At 31.6% G+C, this 12,140-nt stretch overlaps 1 protein-coding gene across 1 annotated transcript; it reads left to right on the plus strand.

The window, feature by feature from the left end:
• Positions 1-8,428: 8,428 nt before the first annotated feature.
• On the plus strand, positions 8,429-10,379 carry LOC114732892 (polyol transporter 5). Its single transcript, XM_028920274.1, has 3 exons — positions 8,429-8,639; positions 8,739-9,085; positions 9,168-10,379. Exons 1-3 carry the CDS (start codon positions 8,501-8,503, stop codon positions 10,251-10,253), a joined length of 1,572 nt encoding a protein of 523 aa, XP_028776107.1. The 5' UTR covers positions 8,429-8,500; the 3' UTR covers positions 10,254-10,379.
• Positions 10,380-12,140: the final 1,761 nt, after the last annotated feature.

Below are 12,140 nucleotides of genomic sequence, written 5' to 3' on the forward strand. Positions count from 1 at the left end.
AAGGGGATCCAAATTCAAAATGCGTGATTTGTGTCTTGTTAGTATATTTTCGCTTTCATGTAACGCTTGTTCCTTTTTTTTTTTTTCCTTTCACACATATAACACATATAATTTTACTATAAGCTATATTAATATTTTTTTATTTCTTTGGCTAGAATATAAATCTTCTCATTTAACTTTATATAAAATTTCGGTTTGATATCTTAATTTTAAAAAGTATAATTTTAGTCTTTTAGTCTTAAAATCATTAACCTTAAATGACAAGTTTTTTTATAACAAATATAATTGCTTTGAAAATTAAACTTAACATGTTAGTATTTAAAATTTTTTTTATCAATATTTAAGATCTCAATATTAATATTTTTATTAACGGTTTTTGGGTTAAAAAAATAAAAATATATTTTTTTAAAGTTAAAAAACGCAATTAAAATCTTGTATAAAGTTAAAAAACTAAAAATATATTTTAACCGATGTTTTTCTAGACTTGCTGGTGTTACTGTATTAGTGGCATCTAAAGGTGGAAATAGGGCAAGATGATATTTTCATAATTATGATTTAAGACCTATATAGTTCCTAAAGTTTTCTCATAAATTCAGTAGTTCAACAATCCATTAAATTACTACCCACATGTATTGTCTTTCTCAAGTAAATCTTATCATGTGTGTTCATATGAAGCAGGTAAAAGACAGTGTCTTGGAAGTCAGAGAAGTGAGTGATAATTAAAGAGCTAAAATTCAAGAGTGGTGACGCGAACATTAAACATGCGTGGAAGCAAAAACCCCCGTGGCGGAAAAGTCTTCCAATATTGGTTCTGCGTTGTTCTGTTTTCATGGTGCGAAAGAAAGGGCTAGTCAATGTTACAATCTTAGACATGATAGGTGCAGTTTGTTTTGTATATGGTAGCGTAAACATGAGACTATTGAAATGAATTGATTAGTTAATTGCATTTAATTTTCAAAGATTTTTATTCAACGAATCTTTCAACATCCTTACATCACTCAACATTATATTGCCTTTTTACTACTAGCTCTGGTATTTAATATAATAATTATTTACGTTATATATTTGATCCTAAATTTTTTTTTTTTTTATTAGATCGTGGCTGAAGAAGTTTGGGATAGGTTTTTTAACAGTAAGCAGTCATAATTTGTTGGCTATATACGTGTATCAAAAAAAAAAATTTGTTGGCTATATACTGCACATGAACTACTCCCTCCCGGCTAAATACAAGAGATAATAAAGTATTTTGTTTTAGTCTTTTTGTTAATAAAAAGGTCAATTTTATAAAATAAAAAGAGACATACAACTAATTCCAGCGTTGAAGAAGTTGGGGGATGAGGAACTAATAAAACATCAGTTTTGTAAAAAGAGTAACTAAAAAAAGATTGAAACAACATGTTGATATCCTTTTTCAATATATCATTGAGATCAAAGTGGCTGAGTAGACCATTGAGCAAATTCTTCTTTTAAGAGACGACATTAATGTTATTCAAAGATGCCAAAAAAAAAGCCGGTGCAACTTTAGTAATCTAACGCAACATAAGGCTTAGGTGGGAGATGCCAAAAAAAAAAAACGAAGAAAAAGAAAATCAAAAGATTGTCATTTTACCGGCTTGAAGGTTTAAGTTTCGTCATAACCAAGGAAAATAATAGCAACACAAGAGGTATGCCTTTGAATTTTAACCTTTTTTAAGAAGATCGTCCAATCCTATGCAAAGTTAAGAAAGTTGCGAATATCGCAACAGGGCAAAGTGGAAGTTGGAGTTAGATTTGAAATATTAGTAATGCATAAAAAGCTCTGTCAGCTAAAAACTCCCGTGAGGTAGTTAAAAGAGCCTCGAAAATCTTGAATGATTTTTTCTCTTGATTACCGATGAAACCTATGTGAAGTGCAATATTCCGTTTAGTTCAGCTGAGATTTAGTAACACAATAACTCCCTCAGCATTATCATGTTGCCCTCAGAAAAAAGATGATGCAACTTTCTAGAAAGCCAAATAGAGAAATCTTAACTGGAAATATCTGGAGACCAAAGAAATAAAACACCAAACCAGATGGCTTGCATGTATAGACAAGAGCAGAAAAGATGGTATATTGTTTCATCAGCTTTGCAACTCAATACACAGCTAGTTTGAACATTTAAATGATGTTTTCTCAAAACCGCTCCAAAAGGTATGGCAGAATGTTGTAAAATTTAAATAAAAAGGAGTTGTTTATAAGGTAACTGAAGTTTTCATAGAAATTCCCCAAGTTTCAAAGGAATAACCCTTCTGGCTGTAACGCCTTACGAAGACAAAGCATAGTGCTATAAGATTTTAATATATTTTGTCTGTATAAATTTATAATTTCTTTTAAAATTATATATTTTTATTGGTTGTGTATATACATTAAAAAAATGTTTTCAACAATGGAAATAATCTTAACGGAAAATCACTTTGCAGGTATCTATATATTCTTCCTCACTTTTTACTTGGACACATGTATTTTTTTTTAATTAAGTGCTTTAATTATGTTTTGCATGAACAGGACAAAGTTACCGGGGCCAATAATACTAAGCGCTAAGAGAACAAAATTAAAATATTTAATTAAGAGTAAAAAAGGGATATTACCTAGTTAAAAATTAAAGGGATAATTAATCTCCAGGTCCTTATAGTTTCATCTGATTTTTAATTGGGTCCTTATAAAATTTTTTCTTTTTATCAGATCCTTTTACTTTCGTGTGTTTTTAATTAGGTCCTTCTATTTTTTTTTCTTTTTATCAGGTCCTTATAGTTTCACTTATTTTTTAATTAGGTGCTTTGTAGTTTTTGAAAAATTATTTATTAACTTTATTCTTTAAAATTAATTTCATTTTAAATTAATAATTATATAATTGGACAAACTAATTAATATAATCATTTAGTAATTAATTAATAATCAGAATAATAATTATACTTAAGTATAAATTATTTATAATCATATTTTAATTTTAGAAAAATTTATTATTATAATTTGAATTTTATAATTATAAAAATTCGAATTGAAAATAAATAATATATTTGTTTAACTAAAAATTTAAAAGAATATTAACATAAGATTGTTACAATAATTTATTATTTTTAAAATGTTATTATTTGTAAAATAAAGAATAAAAACTACAAGGACCTAATTAAAAACAAAGTAAAACAATAAGGACCTGATAAAAAAAAAATTATAAGGACTTGATTAAAAATATATGAAAGTATAAGGACCTGATAAAAAGAAAAAAAATTATAGGGACTTGATTAAAAACCAGTTGAAACTATAAGGACTTATATATTAATTATCCCAAAATTAAAAAACATATAGTTACAGGCAACATGGTTTTTTTCTAATTTTAATGTAAATAATTGAAGAGATATCATAGGATAATCAGCACAAATTTAATTCAAATAACTAAACGGACTTGTTTTTTTAATATTTATAAATAATTATTTAACTCCTATATTAGAGGCCAACACGAGTAATATTTTATTATGTTTTTACAAATATATAAGGTTCGACTTTGATATCACTGTTAAAAAAAAAAAAAAAAAAACCAAACTTCGTTTCAGAAGTTACTTATGTTACTGCCCCCGTGCACCTTCTTGTCCGATCGGATCGGTCCTTATCATTTTCTATGTTATAACTTATAACTGTATAACTACAATATTTTATTTCATAATATCATGGTATTTAATTTATTACCAAAAAAGAAAAATCAAACTTGTTGAACAAAGTGATTCTAACTGCGACATAAACAGTGTTTTGATAAGGAAAAAATTTCAAAAATATGGTGGTCATACTGTTGACTTGTGATCCCTCATCAGTCAAATGTTCACATGTTTGTTTCATATTGATTGGTATGACTACACATAAGACCAGCAAATAATGATAAGACATCCATTATTTACCACTTCCAGTCCTTAATATAAGATCCCGTTTGACTTTTTGTTTGGTCATAATTATAAGAACCCAATCCTTTTTTCTTTCATATTTATGCATTTTTTTCCAAGATAGTCCTTCTAATAATGATAGTTCTAGCCAATATACTTAATTAGCAAAGATATTTTAGGAATGACAACACTTATTTATTACAAATAACTAACTTAACATGCTTCCTTAATCTCCTCAAATAAGTCAATTGGGTCTTATAATTAGGACCGGAGGTAGTAATTTGTTCTAAATACCTGTAACTTTGCATAACTGCATCCATGATCGCTATCAATTACAATATAATGAGACAAATTAAGGCATATCACTGACCAGATACATTCTCCGGTTCATGATTAATTAAGCCAACAGACACATAATTAAGCCAAGAAGATGATGCTACGAGTGTTGAAAATTAGGATCATCCTTGTCAAGCTGTACGTACACTGTTTCATTATTTGATTGAATATAATTAATGAATAAAGAAAAAATTGATTGGTTCTTGTAAATTTGTGATTTGATTTTACTAATATTTCTTTTGCAATACTTGACCCTGGTGATGAAATTAATTAGATGCAAACGATTCTAAGAGTAATCAAATAATGGATAGTTATTTAATATTACTTTGATTCTTAATATAAGACTTAGATAAATAATTTATAAATATTAAAAAAATTAGTCCAGTTAGTTATTTGCAAGAAATAGCTACTATCTTAAAAAAAAAAACACTTATTAATCATGTACATTTGAAATAAGAATCCTTTAATATATGTAATTATTATAAGACAATTTAAGAAAAATAAATAAATATAAAAATGAAGCAAATTACAAGGATCAAATTAAATTTTTAATTAATTCTTATGCTCAAGATGCGGTAGTATTTCAATTAATAACCACGAGAAGAGATCATCTGTCGTTAGTCTTACGTATAGTCGTATAGTGACATGAAATATGGGATGTTGAATATTCTTAGCCTTCGAAGGCTAGTCCAACGTAGTTTTATTCAAATAAGAAGCCTTGCAATTTAAGCTCAGATCACTTAATTTGTTCCAAGTTTCGTGGCTCAGTACTTTTTTTCAAAGGAAAAATTGTCACAATATCTTGATCTTTTTTTATTTATTTAAAAAGACCACATTTGTTTCACCCTTTTCTCACATGTATTTTCAGTATTTGTGTATTTTTTACGATTTAAAAAACTCATAAATCATCAAAAACACTAATTACCTTATACTACCCCCAGTATTTAATACTACCTCTGGTCCTAATTATAAGACCCAGTTGACTAATTTGAGGAGATTAAGGAAGTAAGTTAAGTTAGTTATTTGTAACAAATAAGTGTTGTCATTCCTAAAATATCCTTGCTAATTAAGTGTGTTAGTTAGAACTATCATTATTAAAAGGACTATCTTGAGAAAAAATGCATAAATATGAGATACAAAATGGATTGGGGTCTTATAATTAGGATCAAACTAAAAGTCAAACGGGGTCTTATATTAAGGATCGGAGGTAGTATAACAGTTAGTTGATTAATTTGAACAGGTTAAAAAAAATCAAATTAATTATTTATAATAAATAGGTGATATCTTTTCTAAAATATTTTTACTAATCAAATTTATTATTTAAAACTATCATTTGATGAAATATTTAACATTTGTAATTACGATAAGGATTATTTTAAAAAATAAATAAATATGAAAAAATATATTAAAATTTTATATTTATAATCAAATTAAAAATTAAACAGCGCTTATATTATGGATTGGAGTTAGTATTGAATTATAATACTATTGAAAATTTTCTCACTTCAGTCAAAATGTCAAACCCGAGTGTGTAATGTGGATTATAAATAATATCATCCCTTGGCTCAGGGAATCAGCTTTTTGGGTCAACAAATCTTTCTTTTACGTGTTCTCAAATCATTAGCGATAGGAAATGCATATCTTATTTATTAGATTTTTAACGCCTCCAACTAAAGCAAAGGCACTGCAAATGTATCATCCTCTAGACAAAAATATGAATGCATGAAGAAAATAACAATAATATAGTAACAAATTGCAGAAAATTTTAAGTTCAAAAGAAATTTCACTACCTATAAATTATGAATGTCATAACTACTTTTTTTTTTAATATTTCAGAAGATGTGTAGATTTCTGTTAGAGTCTAATAAAAAACATCAATGAATTATTCACAGTATAAATCCAAGCAAGATTGTTTCTTTGCCATCTTAACTCTTAAGCAAGATCAATGTAAGTACTTTTTTTTTTTTTGACAAAGAACAGAAAAGAAATGGAAAAAACAGCTGGAGGACAATAATTGAAGAAAGAAGTGAGAGGCTAAGAGGGATTATTTATGTCTTTTGGGCCTAACAAACAAAGTAAAATAACAACAAAGATCCCCCAACGCAAAACTTTTGGGGGACAAAAATAATAAAGTGGGCCCACTAATTGATGACTTGGGAGTCAGGAGCCCCTCGTTTTTGACTCCCAAAAATTTATGTTGACTTGCTCGACTCAAAATAAATGCTGACAAAAATTAGTGATACCTCCTTTTTTTTTTTTGACTTGCTGACTCACAAAATTTATAGTCGCGTCTACTTTTAGCCTCATTTATTTTTCAGAAAGTAAAATTTAATTGATTTAGATTTTGACAATTCATCGTGAACAGGGCAAATATCCACCATTCAAATAACATTTCCGCAGTCGCCAACAAAAAGTAGCATAACCCATATTTTTGTCATATACTCCTCCGGTCCTAAATATAAAACTCTTATATTTAGGCTCGGGGAAGTACTACAAGTGAAGTTGTCATTTACTGAATGAAAGCAAATTTTTTTAACAACATTTATCCCCCACATGATTACTTTTGTAATCCCCCCTTTCCCACCTAAGAACTCCCCCAAGACATATATTTTCCACCTTTTTTTTAATTTAGACCAACCATATGAATTCTCATTACAAAAACCAAAATTATTTCCGGATGCCTGTATTTATATATATATATATATATATTTCCAAATGTTTGTTTCTATAAGGATTCATGAATTACCACGAGTGCTTTTTTTTTGGGGGGGGGGGGTTTAAAAATTCATGTTATCCATGAAACTGATAATTTGTGGTTACTTATGAAGTCCAACTAAGGCGTGCGACCAGAAATGCTACGCCAAAGAAACTGCACTAAAAGCAAATTACGTGTCCAATGATGAGAAGGAAGTCGGACTTTTCCAGTTCAAATCATATATAATATATCTTTCATATATTGTCGTGTTCAGGAATTAATTAATTGTGCGTTTTAAATCAGAACACGTTAATTAGCACTTCAGGGGGAAAATATAAGTGTTTGACTCTCGATTAAGCCCCATTTGTAAGTCTGGAAAGTGATCCATTTTGGAGTAATTAGATTTTACTTCTAAATTGTGCTATACCCCAAAAAAAAAAAATCAATTTCTATGTTATTCATGGTAAAATAAAAATAAATATATGATTGTCAATATGAAAAGGAATTCTCTTGTAATCCAAAACAAACTTTTATTGCTATTTATCTGTATTTATTATTAGAAAGGAATAGGCCAGTTATTTCCGAGTTTCAAAAAAAGAAAAAAGAAAAGGATGATAGAAAAGTTCAGAATCATAACTAATGTTTAAGCTCATCATGTCAAAAATAATTTTGAAAAAGTGGGATTTGGATAACACATACCGTCAAGGCGCAAAAGTTTCCAGGAAAGACGAGCACAATGTAGAGAGTCATAAGTACAATTATTATTTAAAATATTAAATTTTAATCAGAGTCTGGTAAATCGTAAAAGATAACAGAAAATAAAAAATAAAATTTAGAATAATTCTAAATAAATAAGATACGACACTTTGTAATAGATAATATTTACATCAAATTTTTTATATCAATCATGTCAAGTTTTTTAATCACATGACCATCTGTCATGTTTTTAAAATATTAGCATTTGTATTTAATTAAAAATCTTCATGAAATAAAAAAGAGCACATGAACATATATGATTGAAGAACTTGACATAATAAATATAATCAATTTTACATAAGTTTTCTCATTTTTAATAATTTAAAGTATATTTATTTAAAGATAATATAAATGTTTAGAATTTAAAATAAAGATATACTCCTCATGTTCTTAATATAAGATCTATTTAATTAATTTGGTTAGATTAAGGAAGTTAGATAAGTTAGTTAATTATAAGAAATATGACATATTTTTTTTAAAACACCATAATCATCTTTTTTAATATCCTCTCTTCCTCCTTTACTTGATTATAGTTGAGAAAATATCTATAAGAGTAATTTAAAAAAACTTGATAAATATAATAAATAAATCCTATATTTAAAATTAAAATTAAATCAATAATTAGTTTTTATATTAAACATAACATGACTATAACACAGCTTCTCATCACATGGGTAACATTTGCCACTGACACATGGATGCTCCAAGGCGTGGAGTCCCACTTATCTATATAAGACCCCGCGGTCCTCGACGTTCTTCTCACCACTTCCTCTATAAATTCTCAGTCTCCCAGCCACTGATACATGAACTGATTAAGATAAGATGGCACCAGTTGAGCTGCCAGCAGCCCAGAAAATGACAAGTTTAGCGGATTTTGATCCTCCCAAGAAGCACAAAAGGAACAAGTTTGCTCTCGCTTGTGCTGCTTTGGCCTCCATGACTTCCATCTTGCTTGGCTATGGTCAGTTACTGTACCAAATCTCTAGTTATTTGCAGAAACACCTACAAGTTTTTAATTGTTTCAATGAATCAATCTGACCACAGTTCTCTGAAATTTCAGATATTGGTGTCATGAGCGGAGCTATTCTCTACATAAAGAAAGACCTACACATCTCGGACGAGAAAGAGGAAATCCTCATGGGGATAATCAACCTCTACTCTCTCATAGGCTCCTACCTCGCCGGAAGAACCTCCGACTGGATCGGCCGTCGTTACACCATCATCCTCGCCGCTGCAATCTTCTTCGTCGGTGCTCTTCTCATGGGCTTCTCCCCGAACTACGCCTTCCTCATGTTCGGCCGTTTCGTTGCCGGCATAGGCATCGGCTACGCCCTCATGATCGCCCCCGTCTACACCGCCGAACTCTCCCCCACCTCCTATCGTGGCTTCCTCACTTCCTTCCCGGAGGTAACCCCCCTCGGCCTCTCCTTTCTCCTCACACCGGCGCACATACAGCAAAGTAGTGAATTAACGCCATTTGTGCTTTCAGGTTTTCATCAACACCGGGCTTCTGTTTGGATATATCTCCAACTTTGCATTCTCCAAGCTGCCACTTTGGCTAGGCTGGCGGCTCATGCTCGGAGTCGGCGTCGTTCCTTCGATCTTGATCGCACTAGGAGTGTTAGCCATGCCGGAGTCGCCTCGATGGCTGGTGATGAAGGGTCGGCTCGGCGAAGCACGCCGAGTCCTTGAGCGAACTGCGGATTCTGAAGAAGAGGCTCGGCTGAGGCTAGCCGACATCAAGTCAGCGGCTGGGATCCCCGAGAGCTGCAACGACGACGTCGTTCAGGTCAGCAAGCAGAGCACACGCAAAGGCGTGTGGAAGGAGATGTTCATTACGGCTACACCCGCCGTTCGACACATCGTCCTCGCCGTCGTCGGCATACACTTCTTTCAACAAGCCATTGGCTTAGACTCCGTCGTTTTGTACAGCCCCACAATCTTTGAGAAGGCTGGCATCACATCCGATAGCCAAAAGCTTCTCGGAACCGTAGCCGTGGGATTCACCAAGACGATCTTCATCTTGGTGGCCACGTTCTTGTTGGACCGGGTCGGGCGACGGCCGTTGTTGCTCAGTAGTTTTGGCGGTATCATCCTCTCACTTTTTACTCTCGGCACGTGCCTCACGGTCATCCAGCACTCGGATACCAAAGTGAAGTGGGCCGTTGGATTGAGTATCGCCACAGTGTTATCCTCCGTGGGGACGTTCTCGATCGGGGCCGGCCCGATCGCGTGGGTGTATAGCACGGAGATCCTTCCGTTGAGGCTACGCGCTCAGGGTGCGGCTATGGGAGTCGTGGTGAATAGAACGATGAGTGGCGTGATCTCAATGACCTTTTTGTCCTTATCGAAGGCCATGACAATTGGTGGGGCCTTCTTTCTGTATGGATCCATTGCGGTCATTGGATGGATCTTCTTCTATACTTTCTTCCCGGAAACACAGGGCAAAACCCTCGAGGAAATGGAGGGGTCTTTCGGTAAATTCAGGGCAAAGCCAAGAAACGTGCCTAGAGCACCGAACTCCGACAAAGATCGGGACAAACCCATCCAATTACAAAACATGGATCGAGTTTAAGCGCTTTTTTTTTTGTCTGTCAAATGTAAGTTTTTTTTTCTCTGTTTAATATGATTACGAGATATGATAAGCCTTGTGTGGCTGAAAAGAAAGTGGTCCGATCGAGTGGCTAAAATTTGATAATCATACATGGGGGTGTGTAATGGGCATTAAAACCATGCCTTAAAAATAATTAAAAGTCATCTAATTACGTTTATCAATCACGTTAATAACGAAAAGGGTTAAAGCAGATCACTCCAATTATTTGCCATTTATATTTTGGATTATTATACAGATTCTGCAGTCGCAAATAATTATCGTTAATGTTATACATATACTAAGGAAACGGAAACCACAACGCAACCATTGGGACAAAGACGTCCCAGCAGTTAAGATTATATAAGTTGTCTCCATTAGTCTTCAAGCATTATTTGTTTTTTTTTTTTGGGGAATTTTTTTCAACGGAAAAAAAAAGACAAGATGCTGTTTTCCCTTTATTGACAAATAGGAAATATTATTAAAAACTTAATAGTTTATCCTGATTCGATTGTAGTAATTCAAATTTATTATGCCAAACATGAATAAAAAAAAAGTTTACCTATTTTCTAACACTGCATGTTTAATTTCAAACATGCTCATAAATAATCATAATTTAAAACAGATTTGTCTTTGGCTAAATCTTATGATATAATGTTTTTAGTAATCTAAGCTGACGAAGGAGAGAAGCAAACCAAACATTGATAGGGACCAAGTAGAAGATAGGGAATAAACAAAAAATCTGAAGGATAATTAATAGATAAAAATCTATTAAGAAAGATATAAGCAAGAATCTCACTTAGACGATCTCAATAGCCAATAGAGGAGAATCTCCAATTTGAAACGATAATCTGTTTATTTCTCAATATCCCACCATAATCCAAAGCTAGGATATTTATAGGAATCAAATACAACGGAAATAAAATCAGAATCCCTAAAACTAAGGAAACTATCAAAACAGAATTGGATTCACGTTGAGGACCTGATAAGATAATGGTCCGGTTATTTCTCAACAACTCCTAAGCAATTAAAATAAAAATATTCCAGCAATTAATAATGAATATATTTTTGACTAGGTCAGCATAACCAAATGGGATTTATCTATTTCCTTCTCTGATGCTGACTAGGATTAGGATTCATATCAAACATGAAGTTGGTGCCTGTTTGAACATACAAGAGGATGGTGTGGCTACTCTTTAAAATCACAAGTTAGTCACAAATATGAATTATGTGCATTTAAATTCCAAATATACACAAACCTTAATGAGAATTTAATCAATTAATGTAATCACCAAAGGAGTAATTAAATAATCAAAACTAAGCTCTTCCGCTATTTCATGCACCAACGAATTAGTTTCAGCATACTCTAACTCCAAAGTGATTCTGCGGAGTTCAAATTTCGTCATATAATTGCCGCAAAAGAAGACAGCTAAACAACACACAATAAAATTTTCAAAATTTTCTGGTTCGGGAAAGAGGCCAAAATTATTTTTCCGTGTATTTAAACAACTAACTGGCAAATAAAATAAATAATACATAAAACAGAGGAAAAATGAAAAAAAATACCTTTTAAATTTTAAAATCCCAAATAAAAAATTACTACAAATATGTGCTACTGTTTGCTTTTTAAGTGCAGTCAATTGTTACTGCTAGAGTGTAATAAATATCATTGATTCAGTATTTTGAAACTTTAAGAGATACTTCTTTTAGGATTTTGGCTAAATAGATAAATAAATGAGAAAAGGCAGCTGAAAATTAGCCCAAATCATTTCTTGAATACAAAACAAAATGGCTCAAATCACAAAGACCCAAAAAAACAAAAAAGCTCAACAGTGATTTTTCAGAAATTAAAATAAGAAGAATTACAATCAA

Source organism: Neltuma alba, unplaced genomic scaffold (assembly GCF_004799145.2).
Source record: "Neltuma alba isolate B1F8T4 unplaced genomic scaffold, ASM479914v2 tig00002576_pilon, whole genome shotgun sequence".
NCBI classification, from domain to species: Eukaryota; Viridiplantae; Streptophyta; class Magnoliopsida; order Fabales; family Fabaceae; genus Neltuma; species Neltuma alba.

Bases quoted from the DNA above. Each gene is read 5' to 3' on its own strand.
- LOC114732892 (XM_028920274.1), top strand. From the start codon at position 8,501: ATGGCACCAGTTGAGCTGCCAGCAGCCCAGAAAATGACAAGTTTAGCG. The intron at 8,640-8,738 runs GTCAGTTACTGT...CTGAAATTTCAG, and splicing joins TTCCATCTTGCTTGGCTATG to ATATTGGTGTCATGAGCGGA. The intron at 9,086-9,167 runs GTAACCCCCCTC...TTGTGCTTTCAG, and splicing joins TCCTCACTTCCTTCCCGGAG to GTTTTCATCAACACCGGGCT.